At 46.4% G+C, this 26,191-nt stretch overlaps 1 protein-coding gene and 1 pseudogene across 2 annotated transcripts in view; one reads left to right on the top strand and one right to left on the bottom strand.

Moving 5' to 3' along the window:
- ABCA7 (ATP binding cassette subfamily A member 7) overlaps positions 1–23,526 on the top strand; it is a 198,065-nt gene extending 174,539 nt beyond the window's left edge. Inside the window, exons 46-50 of the mRNA XM_078670677.1 lie at positions 1,849–1,983; positions 2,871–2,974; positions 5,399–5,491; positions 7,163–7,409; positions 12,398–23,526. Of these exons, the coding sequence (XP_078526803.1) occupies positions 1,849–1,983; positions 2,871–2,974; positions 5,399–5,491; positions 7,163–7,409; positions 12,398–12,601 (783 nt within the window). The 3' untranslated portion in view covers positions 12,602–23,526. The remainder of the gene's footprint in view (positions 1–1,848; positions 1,984–2,870; positions 2,975–5,398; positions 5,492–7,162; positions 7,410–12,397) is intronic.
- Positions 23,448–26,191, bottom strand: part of LOC144799389 (uncharacterized) — a 72,359-nt pseudogene continuing 69,615 nt past the window's right edge. The window contains exon 6 of the transcript XR_013603802.1: positions 23,448–24,277. The product of XR_013603802.1 is annotated as an uncharacterized LOC144799389 (transcript). The remainder of the gene's footprint in view (positions 24,278–26,191) is intronic.

Below are 26,191 nucleotides of genomic sequence, written 5' to 3' on the forward strand. Positions count from 1 at the left end.
ACAAAGACTGTGCCTGAAGAGCAGCCTGGGAAAGACACTTGAAAGAACACCGACCCAACCAGTTCTGAGGTTTGGCACAGCGGATCCACATCCCCACTTTGTTCCATTTCCAGGTTCTTTATGACCAAGGAAGAGAGTGCTCCGAGAGTACACGAAGGACTGCTGACTGACCAGGGCTGAGCTCAGGGACATCACCTGAGTTCTGAACTATCAGGTTGAGGAGCAGCTGAGGATCTGCCTAGTGCCTAGAAACCTGCCTGCCTCTGAGAGCGGGTAGGAGTTTACCTGGTCTGGCAGGAGGATAAACTGCTGAAGAGAGAAGCCCAGCATGTTCGTGGCCCAAGGAACATCCAGAGAGAGCCAGCTGCCTGCTAGAGTGAAGCACGGCTGCAGATTATCTCCTGGTCTCTCTCTGCGGCTCCCCGTGAGAACCATGAAAGTGTACATATATCTGGACATTGTCTCAAGGCAGCCTGCATGTACCATACCTTGTTTATTGGTCTATATCTGGCTTTAACTGCCTGCCGTATGTGTTGGCTTAAGGTGGGTTGCATCTGCCTTGCCGTGTGTATTGGCCCGGGAAGGGGCAGCACTACCTTTTGTTTGCATCGGCCCAGGCTGGGGCTCCAACTGCCTCGCTATGTGCATCGGCCTGGGTCAGGCTGCAGCTGCCTTAGTGTGTGTCTTTTTGGCTCAGAAGTGGGCTGCGACTACTGAGGAAGCCAGCCTCGTAGCAGCAGAAGCCACTGAGTACCATCCTGACTGTCCAAGGCGGCTACGCTCAGTTAAGACACGAGCTGTGCCTGACGTCCATGGTGTCCATTGCTGAGGCCGCACATGATTACCACCGGCCACCATCTGCGGTCAGAAGCCTCTGCGAAAACACTGAGGTGAGTGCGAGGACTAAGGACTGTTTTTCTGCCCACTCTAGCGACTGGTAAGAACTAGAGTGGACAACAAACTGACTGCACATTTGACTTGTGGGAAACGTAGTTTGCTCCTGAGCCTTATTCGTGCTCTACCAAAGCTGGCTGGGGACGATCTTAAACAGGGTTACCATGGGGAGGAGGTACAGGCTTTAGCGCCCACTGTGAGTTGAGATTAGGGCATCACTCTGTATTTGCCATTGATTTGTGTAGTATTGAGTACGCCTGTTTCATTAAAAGTGCTTATTTCCTAAAAACAAGCGGTAGGCTGGGCTTTAAAGTTACTGTTTGTTGACAGTCGAGTTGTTCGCTTGTGTCCCCACGCTACCTCCCTGGGTAGCCTATGATTACTCGTCCTCGCTACCGGGAGTGTCAAGGCAGAAAAGGTTGTACTTGTCCCAGTTTGCACAGCCATGGTACCGGCCAGTGGAATGGACTCCAACCACCAAGGCTGGGGCCCAGTGGCTCCTGTCTGCCCTATTACCCCCTGAACAACGTCTGATAATATTGATTCTATTTTTTACCATTCGATGAAGGGGATCCCTGACCATTCCCTGTACGTGGTGGGCACCTGACGCCAGGCCTCCACAGTAGATAGATGTATTTGATACCTAGTCCTGGTTCCTCCGTGTCGTCCAGCCGGAATGGTGCCCTGTGGCATGGGTTTGATGGTGCCGTGTAGCTCAGGCTCTAGGAGACGCTTCTTCATGCCCTGGGGATGCCACAGTGAGATGTTGCCCTGTGGCACAGGTTTGATGGTGCTCCAGGGAAAGCTTCTCCATGCCCTGGGGATGCCACAGTGAGATGGTGCCTTATGCCTCAGGCTCCTCATGATACAATCTGTTCTCTGATGGCTCATGTATGCCCTGTAGGTAACATGTCACCCCGATCTGGGTCATGAGCAGCCTCTTTTTTCTTTCAGGTGGCCCAGTGGGGGATTACGAAGCTGGGGCTTGTGCAGTACGCGGAGCGTCCATCTGGGAAGTACAGTGGAGGCAACAAGCGGAAGCTGTCCACTGCAATCGCTTTGATTGGATCACCGCCTGTCGTCTTTCTGGTCAGTATGCACACACGGTCCTCTGCAGATCCATAGAGGTGTGGGGGAGGGATGGCTAAAGAGGAAAGCTTGACCGGGCCCAGATAGCTCTACCAAATGAGGGCAGTCCCAGTCCTGTGGAGTTCTTATGGAGAGGCGAGGCTTCCAGCTTTGGAACTCAAGAGAGAAGCTGTTGACATTTGCTCACACTTCACCTGCTCACATTATCCTGTCCTCTTTTTCTTCCTACCATTGTCCAAGCGGTGAGCGGGAAAGGATGCAGTGCACCCTTAGTACTCAAAGATTCATGCCTTTGGTAACAGAGCTGTACGTGATTCCCACCGAGGGTCCCAGTACCAGTAAAATGAACACATTCGTAGACCGGGATTATACGGCTAGAGCTGCGAGGGGGAGGGAACATATGGTAGATAGAGGGGGATTTCAATTTAGCAGGGATTAGCCGTACTTCTGTGACACGTAGAGTCCTCACAGGCAGGGAACAAGCCTGCCTAGAAAGGAAGCAAATTATTAGAAAACGTGGAAGGTATACCATGCATGGATGACAGAGCGTTGAGACTTTACCGTGCTCTGGAGGAAGGGCAGAGTGACCAGTGGGATCCATTTTGTGAGCAGCAGTCGAGAGGCAGAGGGCAGGAGTCACGCTGGAGTGATCAGCAGATTAATAAAAAAGTTAAACGTCTTTTAGACGAAGGAAAGGATGCAGTGATCAGTGGACCAGCGTCACAGAGGCAGGAGTAGCAGAAAGTGGGAGTCAAACAAAAGACTATTTTGCTGACGATGATAGAGAGTAGGAGTGGGAAACTAGATAGAGTGACCAGGAGATCAGTGATGGGGGATAGGACTGTTGGGAGACTCCATTCAAAGTTTACGTTACCTCTTCGTTCCAGGATGAGCCCACAACAGGAATGGATCCACGCGCCAGAAGATTCCTGTGGAACTGCATCCTCAGCGTCATCAAAGAAGGCCGTTCGGTGGTTCTCACCTCCCACAGGTGAGGGGTCCGAGCAGATAGTATTGTTACTAACGGCGAAGGGGCCTCAGACACGAAGAGGTGCACTTAGACCAGCGCTGTGCACAGGTCCGCTTAAGAATGTCTATACAGATCAAATCGTGATGGGGAAAGGATGAGAACATGTCACCTGGAGCCTGCTAGAGTGCAAGTGGTACATTCTTGTTTATTTTCTTTTGCATAGTTACATATACTCAGGTTTTAGGCCGAGGATAATAAGCTGCTAGATGCAGAATCATACAATGGATTAATCTGATGCTGATGTTAGGATTAGAACCCAGTTCTCCAGGTTCTAGGTTAGGAACTTACCCTCTAGACACATCTCCAATGATGGGTGTCAGCACCAGACGGAGGCTGGGCTTTGGTGCTCTTCAGTGGGAAGTGTCATGCCACAGTTACCTTTAGCCGCAGAGCCTGGACCTTGGTGCCCTGCAGCGATAGGAGCTATGCCTTGGTTACGATTGGTACAAAACAATGGGGAAACTCAGTAGACCGTAGGACCTGGGTGAGATATGGTACAAAACACAGTTGGTCCCAACGGGAATTATTCAAGTCATGTAATAAGTTGTACCCAATGTCACGAATCACAAACACCTTAATGAATTAAATTCAAAATTATTTGAATGAATATCAAGTAAATACATTAAATCATATAATACAGTTGCTCTACAGCGGATGGAAAGTAAGTGTTAATAAGAGTGCTGGTAGGTAGATAAGAAGAGAAAAGGAGATTGAAGTTCAAATATATATACAGTGTATACAAACAATTCAAATAGAGCCTGTCTGGAGATGCGTATTATCATTTGTTATTCCACAGCTGTAAGATACAGCATATAAATCCTGTGTTATCTAGATGTGGATGATGCTCCCAAGCCTGGTAGGTATAGTGGGAAATGTCGACGTTTCGACGCCTAAAAGGCGGAGAGGCCAATTAAACCTTTGGAGGGGGTCTTCATCAGGACGAGAAAGGAGCAACCTTAAACCCACCATGGATTATCACGAGGGGAGGTGTCGAAAGGCATTGAAATAGGGCTGGTGGCTTCAATAAAGAGAAAAAGAGGTGTTCCCAGAGACTCTGCAATACCCGAGATTAATCACCTGATTCATTCGGATTACTGAATGTAAAAAATAGACTCTACAAAAAAACTGCCTAGTATCATCGCCCAGTTTTGAAATATATCGATTTTTTGGCACATCTACGCTCTGCATCATCCCTGGACCACAAAGAGGTCCCTCCTTTCCTCTTTACTGGAGCCACCAGCGCATTTCAACACCTCCTATATCAATACGAATAATCTTGAATTTAATTTATTAACCTGTTTGTGATTCGTGATATTGGGTACAACTTACATGACTTGAATAATTCCTTTTTGGGACCAACTGAGTTTTGTACCGTTGGTTACGATTAGTGGCAAAGTCTGGTCCTTGGTGCCCTGTAGCAGTAGGCTCGATGCCATGGTTACCTTTAGCCACAGAGCCTGCCGGGTGCACTGCAGCGATAGGAGATATGCCTTGGTTACCCTTCGTGGCAGAGACTGACCGTTGATGCTTTGCAGGGATCAGATCTGGGTGCAAGTTCCTTTTAATGATCAGAGCTTGGTGTGGGTATCTTTCTTGACGTTGGTGCTTTGAAGGGTTTTGCTGTTGATGCCTTGCAGGATCTGGGCGGTTGGTACAAATCCGCCCTGGCATGGCTGGTCCTACATGGTATTTTCATATATTCACTTGTACATGAGTTCTCAAGCTATGTGAATTGGTTACCCCCACAATGACATTCTATTTAACTAGTAGACGATATTAAATGATACTCCTTATAATGCTGCTTACAAATTAAACAACGTGTGTTTATTGCTATAATATTAACACTAAATGTATTTTTCAATAAACACACCGTAAGGAGGGCCCTTGATGATCCTCCCTTCGGTGTCTAGCATTGGTGCCCTGTGGTGTCTGGGCATTGGTGCCCTGCGGTGTCTCTCATTGGTGCCTGGCAAGCTATGGTCAGTGGTGCCCCACATGGCCAGGCATTGGTTTCCCTCGGGCGCCAGGGCACAGGCTCTTTTTCGACTCCAGTTCTGAACACTGGTGCTTTGCCAACTTTGAGCACTGGGGTCTCTCATTGTCTAGAGTTGGTGTCATCCAATTGCTGGCAGCATCTAGGGGCTGCTGAACTTAGTATTAGCAACTTGGCATTGGTGGGTTTTCGCCTTACAAGGAATGGTGCGTACCAAGATCTTGCAGTTATTGCAGCTCAGTGCCAGGCCTCCCGTGCCGTGCTGTGTCAGGCACTTGGTATCATCGCCATAAGGCCCACTGATGCTCTGCAAGTTGCCTTCAAGGGATCTTGTGCCAGGTAGAGTGACCTGACCCTGTGCTTTCCTTAACACTGTTTCCTTTCTCCTGCAGCATGGAGGAGTGCGAGGCGCTCTGCACCAGGATGGCGATCATGGTGAACGGGCGGTTCTGCTGCCTTGGCAGTGTACAGCATCTGAAGAACAGGTATGGTGCTTTTAAACTGAGCGCTGTGACATTGTGAGCTCCCCGTGGTCACGATCAGTGCCTAGTGCTGGATGTTGGTCTGTTCCAGATTTACTGGATAGCAGTTTACTCATCACATGTGTCCTGAACATAGATGCTGTCTTACACGTGTCCAGGCTTCCTTTGCGCCTAAACAGCACTCAGAAAGCCAAGACCATGTCAAGCATTTTACCATGGCTTCTCAAACTTTCGTCCACTAATGGAGGAAATATATTTGGAATAGAGGAATGCAGGAACCTAATGTTTGCAGCATGCACTGCTGGAACTCACATTATATTTACACTCTGCCTTTTAGAGCTGGGCTTGGATGTTTCAAGTTGTTTTATTTCGAGTAGGAGTTTCAGTGTCGGGTTTGAGGTTACACGTGATACCCCTCCTGAAGTCCACAGACCACTGACTGCATCGTACCTTATTTTTCCTGCCATCATGTTTGGATGTGTTTTGAAATCTCCTCCAAGAATGTAGGTACGCATCGAGGTGTGCAGTTCCTGTAGTGAGTAAGGTCGTAAGAGCCTGAGGGATCCAGTTAGGGGATCTGATCCTTCAGAAGCAAGATCCCTCACACCCCCCCTAGGGGTGTCAAGCTTAATCATCGGGTGCTGCAATACTCAACGGGCGAGCATTAGCCAAGCCAGTGGTAGGTCGCACGCTGTCCACGGCGATCTTGAAGAGCGGGGCGACGCTCCTCTAGCGTGACTCCACCTTTGCTCATGGAGCCTTAATCTCCCTCCATTAGCGGTCGGTTGATTTATCGATTGCACTAAGGTACATCACATACCCTCATGCACTGGGAATGACACAGCACTAGGTGAGACATGTACCTCTGACCGTCCTCCCTTTGAGTAGTTTAGTTGTTTTACATTTCACAGTCCTAGCGAATTGCCTCGATCCTTTGTGACAATTCTGGCAAGAGACTTATTGACCAACACTTGTGCTTAGAGCTAATGTGTACCATTATATCCACTCTGGCCTTCATTTGTTTTTTAATATAACCAAGGGTTCCTCATATTAAATATTGACTTGATTACCCTTAGAGTTATTTTTAACCAACTCACTCACCACACCCTCACATCACACCGCATACTTCACTACAGCAGCTTAATAGAACTCCGGCAAAGAGCCCCCCTGCGGGGCCCGTTGGGCATTGCAGCACCGGCCCAACTAGACCGATGCCTCCTAATGGCGAGGCGCAAGCAGAAGTGAGGGCAGTTCGTTTGTCTACCTCCGCTCAATCGTGGAAAACCCACAGCGGACCGAGAGGACAAACAAGTGATCAGGTAAATTCAGAACTAAAACAGTGTTAAGCAATCCCTCTAAAACAGTTGTAAAAAATCACACAATTATCTGTATCACACGTGAATTTAGAAAAGAGGCTCACGGCTCCGTTCGGAGCTTGTACTAAGGTACTAGGTGTGCTGTGTACTTCCTGCAGCTTGTGGGTTCACGGTCTGAGCTCAATGTGTATTACTGTCTCTCTTTCCACAATCACTACCTTGAGTGAGGTTTCTGTATCTAGATTGTGAAATAATTGTGGAATTTGACTCTCTGGAGCTGACACGCAATGAGGGGCATCAAGGGCGCTTGTGAACTTCCATCTTTTGATCATCTCTTCATGTTTTCTTCTCCATCCAGGTTTGGCGATGGCTACACCATCATCCTGAGGGTGCGCAGCTCCAGCGCCAATGCTCGGGCGGTGCAGGAGTTTATGCAGGCCTCGTTTCCTGGCATTGTCCTGAAGGAGCATCATCACTGCACGCTGCATTACCAGCTGCCCTCCGCGGCCTCCCCGTCTCTGGCACAGATCTTCAGCCTCTTTTCCCAGTATAAGGACGAGCTGCAGATCGAAGACTATTCCGTGTCCCAGACCACATTGGACCAGGTAAGGTGGCTGCAAATGTCCTGTCTCTTTCCTTTCTTCACTGGATAGTTTGTTTTCGTTTGCTTCTTGCGTTTGGTCTTGGGAGCCCAAGCACTGGCACAGCCCACTGACCCCGTACTCTCACCACCTGCTACTGGTTTTATAACTGGCCCCGTGCGGAGCTTCTGTTTCCCAAGACTCTGTGAGCAGTCATAATGTGTTTGTAAAATACCTGCTGTAGTAATACGTAGTAGATTAGGGCCCACTAGAATACAGATGCGACTTATTGTACAGAGTATTACATGGAAGGGAATCTTCTTACTATGTCTGGTTCTTCGGATTTTACGATTATCGTCTGATTGTCAGGGGTGGAAAATCTTCTGTCATATGATCTCGCTGTAAGACGATCCTCTCATTGTAAGCCGTTGACCTGTAAAGTGATCCTCCGATTGAAAAGTGATTGACAGTAAGGCGTTCTTCTGATTGTATGATGATCGTCTGAGTGTAAGGTGATGCTCCGAGTTCTTCTGATTGTGAATTGATTGACAGCAAGGTGTTCTTCTGATTGTAAGATGATTGTCTGAGTGTAAGGTGATGCTCCGAGTTCTTCTGATTGTGAATTGATTGACAGTAAGGCATTCTTCTGATTGTAAGATTATTGTCTGAGTGTAAGGTGATGCTCCGAGTTCTTCTGATTGTGAATTGATTGACAGTAAGGTGTTCTTCTGATTGTAAGATGATTGTCTGAGTGTAAGGTGATGCTCCGAGTTCTTCTGATTGTGAATTGATTGACAGTAAGGTGTTCTTCTGATTGTAAGATGATTGTCTGAGTGTAAGGTGATGCTCCGAGTTCTTCTGATTGTGAATTGATTGACAGTAAGGCATTCTTCTGATTGTAAGATGATTGTCTGAGTGTAAGGTGATGCTCCAAGATCTTCCGATTGTGAATTGATTGACAGTAAGGTGTTCTTCTGATTGTAAGATGATTGTCTGAGTGTAAGGTGATGCTCCGAGATCTTCAGATTGTGAATTGATTGACAGTAAGGTATTCTTTTAGTTGTAGGATGATTGTCTGAGTGTAAGGTGATGCTCTGTCTGAGATCTTCTGATTGTGAATTGATTGACAGTAAGGTGTTCTTCTGATTGTAAGATGATTGTCTGAGTGTAAGGTGATGCTCCGAGATCTTCCGATTGTGAATTGATTGACAGTAAGGTATTCTTCTAGTTGTAGGATGATTGTCTGAGTGTAAGGTGATGCTCTGTCTGAGATCTTCTGATTGTGAATTGATTGACAGTAAGGTGTTCTTCTGATTGTATGATGATCGTCTGAGTGTAAGGTGATGCTGTGTCTGAGATCTTGTGATTGTGAATTGATTGATAGTAAGGCGTTCTTCTGATTGTAAGATGTCGTCTGAGTGTAAGGTGGTGCACTGTCTGAGATCTGACTGTAAAGCAGTCTTTTGATTACCATGTGATCGGCTGATTGAACAGTGATTCACTGATTCTAAGGTGATCTTCTCACTGTAAGAGGATCTTCTGGTCACTACAGAGCCACTGATATGTGCGCTTTGGTTACAAGACAAGGTTCACTCCTCCCACCAATTTGACGGCACTTGTACAGTGAAGATTTTTATAGTAACGGCTTGTTCCACAAAATATTTTGTGCTGCGAAGTGGGACTTGGACTCCCAGCCACTATCTCCTGTGCCTGTGGCCGACACATCCTGATTCATAGAATCTGTTTAAATGCCTTCAACTCACAGGCATTCTGTTATGTTATTTTCAGCAGAGTTGTGGAAGGGATTTCTTCTACAAAACAATGCCGTTCATTTGTACAAAAGAAGTTCAGGAAAAAATGTTTTCCTCCAATCTTAAAGTTCTGTATTGTATAAATTCTGAGAGTTGGTAAGAAATATGCCATGACGTCTACAATTTCATACATTTTCAGATGTACTAGGGAATTTGGCCCATAAAAAACATTTTTGTGGTGGCAAACACTCAGATTAGGAGTTTGTGGTTTAAAAATGTTTTTTTACAATGTACAAAGCCAATTTTGTGATTCAGTAAGAGGTTACTGAAACGCACAATGGGTTTAGAAGGGGCTAATGATTTACTATTTTTAAGAGAAACGCTTAGGACAACCCTTCCAAATACTGACTCATTATGGTATGTACCGTTATCAGGTCGCAAAACATTGACATTTGACTGTCTCCCAACAAAGGTGGGTAACCCATTTGCAAAAGGCAAGGGGTGTCCTTGTGACACCTTCCCCTTTGTGAATGTAAAAAAGCTCTGTTGAGGATTAGGCAGTGGTCCAGACTCTCAAACAAACTTTTAAAAAGCTTAAATGTTTTTAAAACACAGCCTTGTTTCTGTTTAGGAAAACAGACAGCCTTTAAAAAAATATACATTTAAATAAGAAGCGATCACAGATATGGTCTGTGGAACACTGTTGGCCAGCACCCTATGCTGGCTGGTAATCATAATGTGTTGTGACCTACCTCATGAATATTGTTGAGGTAGTGAGTGTGACCCACTACGATTTGAAATTTTGTGACTGACCTATTTTAACATCGGCTGTTAGTTTGCAAACTTTTACATTGGTCGCAAAAATACTTGTCACATTTTGCAACCAGTATCTTGTCGCCAGTGTTACGTACAGCTGGTGCCCTTTGTTAATACGAAAAACTGAGTATCGCCACGGAAGTCTTAGCTGTGATCATTGCGTGTGTTTAAAAAAAAAGTTTGTGTATTTTTTTATTTTCTGTCAAATTTGCCCTGTGCCCTTTTCAGATCCTTGCTTTTAGTTCCATTGGCCTTGTTTTCTTTTCACTTGTCAGAATGTGTCCCTTCTTTGCTTGTTTTCCCTTCTGCTCAGACTGGATGAGTAAGAGGTCAAGTCTGTGCTTCAATCGTCTTAGTTTTGATGACGTGCACTGCCCTTTAATGGATCAATGCAGGATACGATACGTAAGTTTGCCCAATAGAGTACTCTGGGACTAGAGGTGGCTTCTTGCCCCTACAAACAACCAACAAACGCTGTAAGGATCAGCTGAAAATGCTAAACAAGCAAGAAACAGGGTAAACGGTGTTCCATGAGAAACTAAACATTAACTATTGTACTTAGCTCATTTCAAAACAGATTGCACTGCCTGGCAGCCAGAGAGGAAAGGGCTGCACCACCTAATCCAGGAATCCTTATCCAAAGTAGATAAGACAACAGACATTTCCATAACAAAGCAGTGTGCCAAGGGAATACTGGTGGAAAGAGTCAGACAGCAGAGGTGGAGCAAGGTTATAGTAAGCCGGGGGCCCAATGGTTATAGCTACGACCGGGGATGTGAGTCCACTGCGAGCCAATGCAGTTTACTCAGCACCGCAATACCACGTACTCTACCACCAATACCAGTTGGAAGGCACGGGAAGCAGTTTTACTTTGCTGTGGATACGCCTTGGCATATCTAGTAGCCTATCATAGCAAAGCTGGTACACCTTCCTTGTGTAAGGTTTGCCTATGATCTTACAGAGCTTGAGAGGAGTACCCCTGACAAACTGTTCTTACCCAGGACGTAAACTTGGTGTTATTTATGCTCACGGTTCACCTGTCAGCCCTGGCCCACAGCTTCTGAAAGTTTCACTCATTCTATTAGACTTCTGCATGGTGAGCCCGTGAGCTGGCGATCTCTGCGGGTGGCCCTTTTACAGTGCTCCTCAAGAACACAATTGTGATTGGTCCTTGTACCTCTTTTTTTGCCTAAAGTTCTTGATTTTGCAAGGAAACTGAGTAGACGTAGAACTGAATCCAGAAGAAAGACCGTTATCTGGCAGGGGAAGAATATGACTGAGCATTTAAAAAGCTGCAGAGAGATTAAGAGGATGAGAAGTCAGGAACATGAAGGTACCGTGTCCGTAAAGTGCACAGGACAAAATATACATTGAAAGGTAGAAAGAGAGGATAAATTGTGAGTTTGAGGTGAGCTCCAGGTAAACAATGTGTTCAAGGATTTAAAAAAGAGAAGAAGGTACAAGATGGCGCTAAACTTGGCAGTGAGAGACCAGCTGAGGAAGAGTATCTTCAGAAGACGTAGAACGGAAGATGCCACGAAAGCAAGAAAAAGAACTAACTCTGATGAACTAACTTTGTTTGGAAACTAGGAAATAAAGTAGCCAAGAGAGACGAGGACATCAGGGTTCGAATCTAGAGAGGTCGAGAGGGTTGAGTGAGAGAGATCAGAGAGGAAATGAGTAAGATGATAAAGTGAAAGAAGTGAAGGAACCAAGCTAAAAAGAATAGCTGAGAAAATAACAGCAATGCTTGAAGGAAAAAGGAAGGAAACAGGTTCAAGAAGAGGAGGGGACTCTGAAAGAAGAGGTTTAATGGAAAAGACTTGGTTGATAAAAAAACAGATGCAAACATAGTAGAAAAGTGGATTTTGTAGAAGAGGCAGAGTTAAAGAAACAAAGCTGAAGTACATACTTCAAGGGGAGTCTGGGTCTCCAAGATTTTTGAGATTGTCAAGAGTGCAAGCAAAAAAAAAGGTGTATACCTCAGTGAGAAAGGACGAGGGGGTTTTAAGAGACAGATCCCACCTCTATTTCACAAACAGGCCCCACTTACAGGTCACAAACAGGTCACTACATGCAAATTATAGGGTGAAGAAAGCCACAACTAGGTCTCTTAAGGGAAACATTCAATTTACTGACCTCTGCGAAGCAGCCCTGTGGTGTTCTGTAAACACCTTTACAGGCCTCTGCTGTTTAGATACCAATGTTCAACTAGGCCGGACCGCATTGTGAAAACTCCTCACATAAGGGAAACCTATTTAGATCTTGTCATGTATCTCTATGTTTCTTCTCTGTGTGTTTCAGTTGCTACTCACTGCACATTGTGTGAATCTATTATAGATCCATGTGGTGGAAGTCACTCATTTGTAATATTTAGCATTAGATATTCAGTGTTCCAGGTAACTCCTGCCTTGCCCCTCTAACATGCAGTCTCTCTCCTGACAGGTGTTCATACATTTCGCAAAGGACCAAAGTGATGAGGACTCTCCCATTGATGCGCCACCGGCGGCTCTGCCGGGCGACCCTCAGCAACCGATACCACCTCCGTCTCTGACGAATGGGCTGAAGACGACTCCTGAGGCCGACCTGCGGCTCCAGAGACTCTCCCAGTTTTTGACGGATGAGACTGTGAAAGAAAGCTACCTCTGACGTGCAGAAGAGCACACTGCAGTGATCAGAGCTTAGTGTACTCCCTGCATGTCTTCCAAGATACTGGAACCAGACTCCTGATCTTCTCCCAGGTGAAGTCACCCATTCTGAGGTCTTGGAATCATGCATCCGCCTGTGTGACTGATCAAGGCCCAGAAAGGATGGGGTCACACCCAAGCCTGTCCACATGTGCCTGTTACAATGTGATACGTTTACAGAAACACACTCCAACCTCTGCACAGTCTCCTGACCGACAAGAGATGTGCCAATATCCGCCTTCTGCACTGTTAAGGCAACGAAGAGACAATCGACTGTGGTATCTGCCTGCTGCCCGGTGCAGGTCCAATCGAAAGATGCAGATATTGGCCGGCTGCAATCTCCTCCGTACCAGAAGACAGGATGTGGTGTCTGCCTGCTAAATGTACTATCATGGAAGAGTGATTCTGTTACCTGTATCTGAGCCTGCACCCCGTACTGTCAGGGAAAAGCAATCTGGTTATCTCTGAGACTGCTCAGCAAACAAGCATAGAGGAGAGGTTCTGTTATCCGCCCGCTGCACTTTACAGGCATAGAGAAGAGGTTCTGTTATATGTGTGCTGCACTGACTACTACCCCTGAATAGTGGATCTGATGTCTGCCTGTACACACCTGGAGATAGGGTTGTGTTAGCTATCTGCCTGTTGCACTGTATAGGCATGGATCAGTGGTTCCCCTATCTGCCTGCTCTACAGTACAGGCATAGAGGAGAGGTTCTGTTATCCGCCCGCTGCACTTTACAGGCATAGAGGAGAGGTTCTGTTATCCACCCACTGCACTTTACAGGCATACAGAAGAGGTTCTGTTATTCACCTACTGCACTTTACAGGCATACAGAAGAGGTTCTGTTATCTGTGTGCTGCACTGTCTGCTACCCCTGAATAGTGGATCTGATGTCTGCCTGTATAGGCCTGGAGGTAGGATTATGTTGTATCTCTGCCTGCTGCACTGTACAGGCATGGAGGAGAAGTTCTGTTTTCTGTGTGCTGCACTGTCTCTTATCCCTTAAGAGTGGATCTGATGTCTGCCTGTGAACTGTACAGGCATGGGTGTAGGGTTATGTTATCTCTCTGCCTGTTCACTATAGAGGTACGGGGAAATGGTTTTTATTTGTGCCTGCTGCCAGTGCAGACCCAGAAGAGTGATACTGATGTCCACGTCATGCACTCCCCGTCTCTTTGTGCTCGCCATCTCTCTCCTGAACTCCTTGACTCACGCCTCGGTGTGTGCCCAGCTGTGATGAGCTGCTGTGCCAGGCAAACCGTCCAGAGACCACCATGCTGCTGCTCTCCCTGCTGTGGGGACCCCAGTGTAGGATTCTTCGTTATTTTCCTCAGCCACCTTCCCAGAGGCACCCAGACAGACATTACTACTGTGAACCCCCCCACAGATCTCCACAGCCTGACAGTTTCACTAGTACAGCCCCCACCCAGATTGCCACAGCTTCTGTGCCATCCGCCGTTACCACAAAAGTCCAAAGGTGCACATTACCTCCTCATTATGGATGTAGGCTGCCAGACGTTACACCTCGCACCAGAGATTGCCACAGCTGCACAGTACAGCTGCTACCACTTCACCACACGTGTCCGCAGTCTGACAATACCACTGTTACCGCACCATCAGATATCTCCACTACCAGCCTACATCAGGCCTTGCCAGGCTTCCATAGCAAGAAATGCTACTATGCGCACAGATCTGTGCTGTCTCTACATCACTGCTATTAATACAACACTCAGACAGCACCACTGTTTCCACTCACCACAGACCGGCACAGCTAGGATTTACTATAGTTACCACTCCACTACAGACCTCTGCAGGCGGACAGTAGCACTATTACCAATCCACTATAGACCTCTGCAGCCGGACAACACCACTATTCCCACTGCACCACATACCTCCACAGCTAGGCTTTACTACTGTTATCATTCCACCACAGACCGCTGCAGCCGGACAGCAGCACTGTTTCCACTCCTCCACAGACAGACAGTGCCAGTATTATGACTCCACTGCCGACCTCCACAGTCAGACAGCAAAACTATCATCACAGCTCTGCACTTTCAGGCAGTAGCACTACTAACCACTCACCCACAGAGATCCACAACCCAGCTCCATTGCGTGGTGGCTGTGGGAGCTCTCTGTGCACCCCGCACTGTGTTCCATGAGGATGAGAATACGTCTTTGAAAGCACTGATAAATAAACTCATGCCCATGGTTAACCTCAGGCAATTCAAGAGGCTTGTGCAGCTCTACTGATAATCTTCAGGCCGTGCATGAGGAGCGGCTGAGAGATTTGTTACAAATGGAACGAAGGTCAAAATACAATGAGCTGCCGAGAGATTTGTGACCATCAAAGCTCAAGTCAAAACACAAGGAGCTGCTGAGAGATTTGTGACCATCAAATCTCAAATCAAAACACAAGGAGCTGCTGAGAGATTTGTTACAATCAAATCTCAAGTCAAAACACAATGAGCTGCTGAGAGATTTTTAAAATCAAAGCTCAAGTCAAAACACAAGGAGCTGCTGAGAGATTTGTTACAATCAAAGCTCAAGTCAAAACACAAGGAGCTGCTGAAAGATTTGTGACCATCAAATCTCAAATCAAATCACAAGTAGCGGCTGAGAGATTTGTGACCATCAAAGCTGAAGTCAAAACACAAGGAGCTGCTGAGAGATTTGTGACCATCAAATCTCAAATCAAATCACAAGTAGCGGCTGAGAGATTTGTGACCATCAAAGCTCAAGTCAAAACACAAGGAGCCACTGAGAGATTTGTTACAATCAAAGCTCAAGTCAAAACACAAGGAGCTGCTGAGAGATTTGTTACAATCAAAGCTCAAGTCAAAACACAAGGAGCTGCTGAGAGATTTGTGACCATCAAAGCTCAAATCAAATCACAAGGAGCTGCTGAGAGATTTGTGACCATCAAAGCTCAAGTCAAAACACAAGGAGCCGCTGAGAGATTTGTTACAATCAAAACTCAAGTCAAAACACAAGGAGCTGCTGAAAGATTTGTTACAATCAATGCTCAAGTTAAAACACAAGGAGCTGCTGAGAGATTTGTTACAATCAATGCTCAAGTTAAAACACAAGGAGCTGCCGAGAGAGTTGTGACCATCAAAGCTCAAGTCAAAACACAATGAGCTGCTGAGAGATTTGTTACAATCAATGCTCAAGTTAAAACACAAGGAGCTGCCGAGCGATTTGTGGCCATCAAAGCTCAAGTCAAAACACAATGAGCTGCTGAGAGATTTGTTACAATCAATGCTCAAGTCAAAACACAAGGAGCTGCTGAGAGATTTGTTACAATCAAAGCTCAAGTCAAAACACAAGGAGCTGCTGAGAGATTTGTGACCATCAAATCTCAAATCAAAACACAAGGAGCTGCTGAGAGATTTGTGACCATCAAAGCTCAAATCAAATCACAAGGGGCTGCTGAGAGATTTGTTACAATCAAAACTCAAGTCAAAACACAAGGAGCCGCTGAGAGATTTGTTACAATCAATGCTCAAGTCAAAACACAAGGAGATGCCGAGAGATTTTTTAAATCAAAGCTCAAGTCAAAACACAAGGAGCTACTGAGAGATTTGTTACAATCAATGCTCAAGTTAAAACACAAGGAGATGCCGAGAGAGTTGTGACCATCAAAGCTCAAGTCAAAACACAAGGAGCTGCTGAGAGATTTGTGACCATCAAAGCTCAAGTCAAAACACAATGAGCTGCTGAGAGATTTGTTACAATCAATGCTCAAGTTAAAACACAAGGAGCTGCCGAGCGATTTGTGGCCATCAAAGCTCAAGTCAAAACACAAGGAGCTGCTGAGAGATTTGTGACCATCAAATCTCAAATCAAAACACAAGGAGCTGCTGAGATTTTTAAAATCAAAGCTCAAGTCAAAACACAAGGAGCTGCTGAAAGATTTGTTACAATCAATGCTCAAGTTAAAACACAAGGAGATGCCGAGAGATTTTTTAAATCAAAGCTCAAGCCAAAACACAAGGAGCTGCCGAGAGATTTGTTACAATCAATGCTCAAGTTAAAACACAAGGAGATGCCGAGAGAGTTGTGACCATCAAAGCTCAAGTCAAAACACAAGGAGCTGCTGAGAGATTTGTGACCATCAAAGCTCAAGTCAAAACACAATGAGCTGCTGAGAGATTTGTTACAATCAATGCTCAAGTTAAAACACAAGGAGCTGCCGAGCGATTTGTGGCCATCAAAGCTCAAGTCAAAACACAAGGAGCTGCTGAGAGATTTGTGACCATCAAATCTCAAATCAAAACACAAGGAGCTGCTGAGAGATTTGTGACCATCAAAGCTCAAATCAAATCACAAGGGGCTGCTGAGAGATTTGTGACCATCAAATCTCAAATCAAATCACAAGGGGCTGCTGAGAGATTTGTTACAATCAAAGCTCAAGTCAAAACACAAGGAGCCGCTGAGAGATTTGTTACAATCAAAACTCAAGTCAAAACACAATGAGCTGCTGAAAGATTTGTTACAATCAATGCTCAAGTTAAAACACAAGGAGCCGCTGAGAGATTTTTAAAATCAAAGCTCAAGCCAAAACACAAGGAGCTGCCGAGAGATTTGTTACAATCAAAGCTCAAGTCAAAACACAAGGAGCTGCCGAGAGATTTGTTACAATCAATGCTCAAGTTAAAACACAAGGAGCTGCCGAGCGATTTGTGGCCATCAAAGCTCAAGTCAAAACACAAGGAGCTGCTGAGAGATTTGTTACAATCAAAGCTCAAGTCAAAACACAAGGAGCTGCTGAGAGATTTGTGACCATCAAACTCACGTCAAAACACAATGAACTGCTGAGAGATTTTTAAAATCAAAACTCCACACAGAGCTGCTGGTAGATTTCTTACAACTGGAACTAAGGTAAAAACACAAGGAATCGCTGAAAGACTTGTTACAAGCAGAGCTGAGGTCAAAACACTAGGAGCTGCTGGGAGATTTGTTTCAAGCAGAGCTGAGGTCAAACAAAATGTGAAGCTGTGAGATTTGTTACAGTTGGAGCTGAGATGACATATTAGGAGTAGCTGAGAGATTTGTTGAAACAGGAACTAAGGTCAAACAAGAGAAGCAGCTGAGAGATTTGATATAACCAAATTTAAAGTCAAAACTCAAGGAATAGCTTAGAAATGTGGTTCAACCGGAGCAGAGGTTAAACATTACGGGCAGCTGAGAGGCCTGGCCAAGCCACCTCTGAGGTCGAAGAGGAGGATATACCAAAGCCCTGTGACGGGCCCAGCTGAGCTGATCAAGCAGGGAAAGAATGGTTCAGAGCCGACAAACAGCACTCGATTAACGTATATGCAGTGTCTACTGTCACTAAAATATGCATCCATTCAACTTTACAGGGTTCCATCGAAGGTTAGGTACTAGTGACTAGAATATTTGAAAACCTATTTTATGAAGAAATCTAAATAAGATTTTGAGAGTGTGAATACCTGTGACTCGCAATGGAAGGAGATGTCCCTGCATAAACAAAATGTCATTTATCCGACGTCACCGGTTCCATACCTGCTTGCTGGATTGGGTCTCTGCGCTTCCAAGCCAGGGAGCTTTGTGCAAACAGCATGGATACAACCTCTTTGGTCTCTAAAATAAGTCATGTTTTGAATTTAAGGTGAACTGGGGCATCCTCAGCTTTAAAGCCACAGCTGAGGACAGAGAGATCATGTCTGTCATCAAATCTATGCAAGCACCAGGTCTCATCTGGGGATGCTCACCAGCCGACTGGCAGCCCGTCTGTAAAGAGACGGATGGTAGGTGGCCCACTCGGCCCAACACTATGCACAAAGGCATTGAAGAATGTAGCTGTTCCATGTTTGTCTTGTAAACTAACAATAGAAGTATGAGGGTCCTGGTGCACATGGCTTCCGGTCAGAGGCATGAACATGAGGGAACCAGAGGACGGAGGGTCTTTGGAAAGGGGGCCGGCGTGCCCAGGCCATGAATGAGAGCTCTGTAGGCAGTGTGGGGGCGTCCAGTAGACTAGCTTCATGCACATGACGTCATATTTTAGAGCTGTCTACACCTGCATCATGAAATCATCCCCCACTAAATCAGCCTCAGGTTGTCGTCCACCTTATATGTCCCTGGAATTTATGTCATTACCGAGAAACCCAACGCGTGAAAGACTCCTGCCGTCAAGCGAGTATGGAAACGTACAGGTTGTTTTTCTTGAACTCTATATTTCGCCTTCAGGCATGGTTCACCCTATGTCACCTTGAGACCCACTATGCATTAAGTCACACCGTACACCTCAGAATACCACTTTGCACCATCTGGGACGAAGGTGTAAACTTATGTTCCTGTAAAACAAAGACATTTTCACTATTACACGGCAAGTACACAGAAGTGCTTTGTGATCTCAGCTCAACCCCAAAAGCATCAGGGACATTTCTTAACATAATGCATGCGGATTCAGGTCAAAGCAGAAAAAGATTAGAGGTGGGGGGGTGGGATGTTTAAGATCAAAGAGAATTCCTCTTTTAAAATCTGCCCCTGTAGACACCTGTTAATGAAAGACTCGTTTTCTATCTGTAAGATTTGTTTGACCAGGGATCAGCCCTGTAAGTGTTGGGCATTTTAGTATTTTTTAATAACATTACAGAGGTACAGTGCACTACAACATGTGCGTGCTGGGCAGCACGGCTGCTGTCAACGCTACATGGACCCATTACACGCTTCTGTTCAATCCAGTATTAAGAATCAACCAATCAGGGTTAGCTCGCACTTTGTACTTTTGATGGCAGGTTTGCGAACACATCCTTATTCAAGGTGCCTGTCATGAAAGCGTTTATGAAAAGGTGCAAATGACTGATCCTGTGAAGGATGTTTCCATCCTGGGCACGGGGCTTCAAAGACAAAGCTCCAAGACTGAGAGACCTGACGTTTGCGTCAACGCTTGCTTGTGGTCTCAAAATGCTGCTCTTTAATGTTGTCTTTATAATTTCCATAACTTCCTTATGAAGAGTTGTTGAATCACAGGGCCTTGTTGCAAATGAACTATATCTACTGCTGAAACAACTTTACTATTGGCAACAGGGAAGGCCCCACCCCAAGAAAGCACTGTCCCATTGTCCCAACAACTCCCACCTCAAAAACCATTGAGCCTCTCACCAAACAGCAGTCCATCCCTCTACACTTAAATGTCTTTACCTCAATGCAAGATTCATCCCCGAGCACACAGTAGAAATCTGGTACTCGCTCGCGTCCTCACAACCAGATATATGCTTTATCAAAGAAACCTGGCTACACCCTGTAGCACTGCCTTGCATCCCATTACATTTCCTGATAGTTATAAACTGGTTAGGCTGGCCAGGGAACCAAACCCAGGAGGTGGAGCAGCCGTCGCCTCCCGGGACTCCCTTAGAGTAGAATTGCTTGATTCCCTTCTCGCCTACTGGGCAGAGATAGCAGTATTCAAACTAGAAACCCCCCACAGCGACACTTGGAAAGACGCTCTAGTCTACCACCCTCCTGAACCCCATTAAAGAGTTTAGTCATAAACTCGCAGAACGACTAGCACCTCATGTATTATCCACGCAAAACGTTCTGACAGGAGATTTAATCTATCCCGTCGACATAGCCACTGACCCTGATGTATCTATCCTGTTGTCCAATCTTGAAATATTAGACCTCCGGTTGACTAGGATCGGCCACACGTACACTGGGCCTCATTTCTTCCACCCCTAGGCTTCTTCAGGTAGACGTCCCTCAACCCCTGGCCTGGACAGATCATCTTCTGATCAGCTTTCAGATTCCCACTATGACCATTCCTGCAAAACCTACAGCGCAGAAGCACCCTAGATCATGGAGTCCTTTCTATCCGCTTTCCTCGCCTCTACTTTAGACAACTCGCTCCCCACAAATAACTTCCCATTAAATCATGCAGACCTAATGCTCCGTGGCACACCGCCGAACTGACAACCAACAAATCAAGCTGTAAAAGACTGGAACACAAATGGAGGCATAGAAAAGTAGCACAGAAAACAAACGTACAAATCATCACAAAGTGCCTATCGTTGTAAATAAGGTCAGCACGTGGGCATTATATTATCAACAGAATAGATCAAGCAGGCAACTCCACGAAGGAACTTTTCAAAATCCTAAACAACTTCACCAAACCTCAAACTTGCGCCTCAGTCATCCCAGCCTCCCAGACACTTTGCAACCCCTTAGCTAGCCACTTCCAAACTACAATCGACAACATCTACCGTAGCTTCCACTCCATGGCTAGACCATCAACCCACTCCTGCACCACCGATCGTCCCCGATATATTACTTCAGTGGTATTTGAAAGGTTCGCCCAGTGGAACAGCCAGGAACCTGGGAATACTCTTAGATGATAAGCCGTCTAGGAAAGACCAGATCACCTCCACCTGCAGTACTTGCTACGGCATATCGCTCCTTCTTAGGAGAATCTTTCGGTGGCTTCCTTTGAGCTCCCAGAAGACCTTCACCCAGGCACTAATCATCAGTCGCCTGGATTATGGCAATGCCCTAATTCTCGTATCAAATGAATGCCCTTTATCAAATATGCAGGTGGTTCAAAACACCGATGCCCGCCTGGTCAACAAATTGCCTCCACGGACGCCGTCAGCCCCCGCGCTCCGAGCCCTCCATTGGCTCCTCATTAGAAAGAGAGCGCTGTTCAGACTGTTCTGCGCGACCTTCACATCTCTGTCAGGTATAGGTCCAAAATACCTACAGGACAGACTCACTCTCCACCACTCGGACAGAAATCTGAGCTCTAAAAATCAACGTCTTATGTCCTCTGTGTATCTGAGCGTCAAAATTAGGCGGCCAGGCTTTCCCCTATCTTGCCCCGTACCACTGGAATAGGCTCCCTCGCTTCATCTGTGCATGCTCCTGGTGCTCTGGCTTGTAAAAGCATTCCAAAAGATGTCCCTTCGGGCCGACTCATTGCTCTTTATCAAGAACCCATTAACATAACGTCTACAAATTCACAGAGCTGTACTACTGCATTCACACGCAAACGTCCTGCCCAAGGCTGTGTCAAAGTTTCATATTAATCTCTCAGTTACATTGCCCTCATTTTTCACTAATCCGCAAGCCGCAGCGGAGTGTCCCCTACACATGCTAAATGTGATAAGAGCTAGTGTATATTACATTCATTTCACAGATCCCTTCCACACTTCCACCCAGCTCCTGGTTGCATCTGCTCAGCCAAAGCAGATGAAACCCCCACCTAGATCAAGGGTTGCAAACTGGACTGTGCGTTGGATATAAACCAGTTGTACATGTGGTAATCACCAACTCCTAAGTCCCACCCAGACCACATTCCGCACACAGGAGAGGTGCAACCCCAGCCTTTCTGTGGACAGTAGCCCTTGCGGACATGTGCCGAGCAGCTACACGGTCCTCTGCGCTTATATTCACAAGACTCTACTATGTGGCTGTTCAAGCTAGAAGTGACTTTAGTGGTCAGAGGGCTGATAATGCATTATTTAAATCCTCTTTCACTATGTGCCCAGCATAACTTAGGAAACAGTGAGGGTCTTTGCAATTTTACAGTCGATCTAGAGCACGTAAACCTGAAACGGATGCATGCTGCAAATGGGCATTGGTAACTTTAACCCTTAGTTTGCAGCTTGTGTCTGTTGTGGATTCACATATGACCCTTTCTGGGCAGCGGACAGTGAGGATATCAATTGATACTGCATACACAACCATAGGGGCGCAGACAAGAGGCATGCTGGGAAATCTAAACAACAAAAACAAATGAGGGTTGAGGCAGAGAGCTTGCACCTAAATATTACAAATGTCTTTTGTAGTATAGCGATGGTGCTCAAAACCAGGAAGTACACCCCTCTTTACTTCCTATTGGGAAAACCTAAATAACAACAAAGACAACATTGGAATTAGCAGCCATCAAGAATTATAACATCATTAATCTTCATAGCGCCATATGTCCATAGAAAAGATAGAGAGAGCAGGTCCAAAATACACTTGGAGTCAAAAAAAGGTGATCTTTACTGATAAGTATCAAACATTTTTTAAATCCAAATAGTCAAGCTCTGATTCTTTTAGCCAACGCGTTTCGTCTCTGTCGAGACTTCTTCAGGGCTCAAGATACACTATAGAAGGTTTGGATATATCACATCAACGTGTGAAGATATTGTTGGATTGAATGAATCAGTCAGATGTCAATAATAATCTGAGTGTGTTGTTTAAATATCAAAATAGCTGAGTTTGTTGTTTAGATATCAAAATAACAAGAACGGGTGTGGTAGTCAGCAAAGATTCAATACATCTAAGCTTGTGTGTATTCAATGTGGCACTATGAAGATTAATGATGTTATAATTCTTGATGGGTGCTAATTCCAATTTTGTCTTTGTTGTTATTTGGGAAATCTAAGGTGATTTGTGGGGTTGATGCGTGATGCGAGGATGAATCACTTGAGCCATGTCTGAAATCGAAACCAAAACTTTGAGAGAAACAACCTCTGCTTTTTTGGACACCACCGCAGATGTCAGGAGTGGTAATGGCAGGTAAACCCACAGCAAAGCAAGCTGCAAAGGGAGGCTGCCGATAAGTAATACTTTCACCTGTTAGTGAGTTGGTACTACTAATCCTTTGTAATGACTTTGGTGTGTTGGTCTCCTTATACAGGTATTTCTTGTGATGACATAGATCCGGCCCTGAGTAGTCACGCTAAATCCTCATGGTCGTACCCCCCCCCCCCCCCCCTGCACATCTGCTGAGGTAACCTCGCACGCCTGGGCCGGATCCAGGCTGCACATGGCTGGACTGTTACAGCTTCTCTATTGCTTCTTTTTCACTATTTTTATTGAAAAGGTTGTAGGCATGTAATTAAATTAATAAATTACAACTTGTAGGTCACAGCGTCTCTTTGTGTACTGTCCTTTGTGCTCGGCTCCACTTTGACCTTCTCATTGCCAGTTGGGAGGCTCCCGCACCCACTTCACTGTCCGCCACACGACACTGTTGAATATTATTAATTATTGAGGAACGTTCCTTTCTGATTTACACCCTACACCGCTTTCATGAAGCTGAAATGACTCAAACCTAGAAGACAGCAACATGCTCTGGTTTCCTGCAGAGACTTTGCTGCATCTCAAAGATTTAACAAAGTTGTCCCCGCGAGCCAACGTACTCTGGTTTGGTTGAAGTTCAGACCCCGTTTGGGACATTGCATATGTTTGTGAAGAATAAAATATCTGTGTAGTAGGGAGATGATTCTGGTCAACCAAAAGGACCCCAGAATCCTCCATTAATGCCAATCTGTATGTTCTGACATTCGATGTTGGGAGAGTCCTGGGAGCCTTTCGATGTGGCCCCAGCGCAGGAGCTCCCTGGCTGGGAGGTGGTAAGGGCAGGAGTGCCTTGAACATTTTCAGAGGAGCACAAATCCAGCTTGAAATGTTAGGCTCTGGGACATTGCCAAGTTCCGTGAGGTGTCACTGGCCCCTGTGAGTGAAGTGACCCATCGTCAGGACTTGGTTCCGCAGGGTTCTAGGGTGTCCGGGTGACTCTCTGCCGGTAGATCTTCCATCCGCCAGACGTTGCATGTGCTGCTGCCTTCCTTCCAGCGGGGTCCTCGCGGCACACGTGCGGGCACACTGGCACCAACCTGTGAACTGCAAGAGAGAGGGTCAGTAAAAGAAATGTTGCATCTGAAAGACAATTTAGGCCTCAAGGCAGAGATGAACCTTCTTACAAAGAGGAGCCAGCAGCCACCCACCGGTGGCACAAGAGCACAGACACCACCAGTCGGCTGGCTGAGGGATCCAGATCTGGGGAAAGCAATAACTTTGCGGGTGCAAGCCCTGTCACATCGATGAGGGGCGAGTTCAAGATAGAGGGACATGCGGGTATCAGAAGACCCAACCGGCCCCAGGACAATAGGGATGCTGGAAGTCTGAACACAAGGAGACCATCCCTGGTGCACCGCATGTTGAGAGCACACGGTCAGACGTGGAACTGGGAGAGCACAGAAGATAGAGGGGTGCGCGGGTAGGAGATGGGAAGGTAACACGAGAAAGGGATTGAAAGAGGAGTGAGCAGAATGAGGAGAAGCAGGGAGGAGGCCATAGTGACATTGGCACAGAGACAGTGGGTTGTGAGGAGCAGAAATGCAGAGGCGGTAGACACACGGGAGTGGTAAAGAGGTGAGAGTGTGATGAGGCAAAGATGGAAAAGTGGGTTCATGGGTCCACTCTCATTCTGCTGCTGAATGGGCAGGCGGGTGTGGAGCAAACGGGGTGCTGTGGTGAGTGTATGTGATACCAGAGGCGATGAGAAGAACCCAGTCCAGAAAGACGCTGGGCGCCGGGCGAGCAGCTGTGTATGTCACCTCAGTTGTGGGGTTCCATGAAAGGTAATTCCTACAGGTGGGCTGCATGGGGTGTCATTGAACAGTACGCAACGTACGGATAAGAAGCCGTCCTGTTGGGCTGAGGAGGAGAGGAGCGAACAGTGGTTAAAGCCAATCTATGCCTGCGCTATGGCTGACCTCAAAGACCTCCCTGTTCGGGGGACTCTACAGAGATGATAATCTGAGTGAACAGACTGCTTGGCTTCTGTTGTGGTGAAAGCAACTCTCCCACACTGAAGGATGGTGAACACCACTAAAGGTCCTTCTCTCTGGTTGGAATCTCCTAAACACTCTACTGGAGGAGACGGCAGCACAAGCACATCGAGGGAAAAATGTCAGTGAAAGTAATTCCACCGTCCATGCACAAAAAGGTGGAACTGCAATCACTAACCCGGGTACATTGTGGCCTCATTACATACAGTGCACAGCAGCGAAAAGCAAGGTGGGCCTGTGTTCCGCCATCATCTCCCGTGGCTTCTGCACTACCATCATGGCATTCCGTGGCATGGCCCGGCGGAAGAGCAGAACACTGGAAGCTGGCCTTCTACCACCCTCTACATTCTTGGGCGTATAACCCATTAGCGTCCACCTTCAAACGAGGCACTTGGGTCTCCATGCTGGAGACTCACCCCGGAGGGCAGGCTGGAGACTGCGCCTGTCCAGGCGGTCACAGCCCGAGATGGACGAAGCGCGAGTTCCCTGCTTCAAAAGCTGACAGCAGATGGTCTGCTTTGGTGGCACGTGCATGATAGAAGGTCACCAGATTCTGGTGGTCTGGCCGAGGGTTCACTCTTCGCTGATTGTGGCGCTCGATAGCGCTCCGCAGCTGCCCCAAGCCCCCTTCGATGCAGACCTCACAAGCTCTGATAGCGCTAGCAGTAGTTTGGGTTGGAGAGCTTCGGTGGGTTTTCTGGTAGTAAACATGGAGTAGTTTGTTGGATTGTAGTGGGAGAAACACCTTGGTGCCCGCCCTGAACTCTTAATGGCTCGTCTAGTGAGCTCAGTTCAGATTGTAGCGCTGGCCCAAACGTCCTTCCCAACCTCCACGGGTTGGCATTGTAGGCAGTCTTGTCGGGCCTGTCATCCTGCAAGGCTCTGATTCCTACTGGTCTTCAATCTACCAACACCTTCTTTTGCTACAAATGAATGTAATCCAAAGTCGGTGAGAGTTTACTTC

The sequence above is a fragment of the Lissotriton helveticus genome, chromosome 12, assembly GCF_964261635.1.
Source record: "Lissotriton helveticus chromosome 12, aLisHel1.1, whole genome shotgun sequence".
NCBI classification, from domain to species: domain Eukaryota; kingdom Metazoa; phylum Chordata; class Amphibia; order Caudata; family Salamandridae; genus Lissotriton; species Lissotriton helveticus.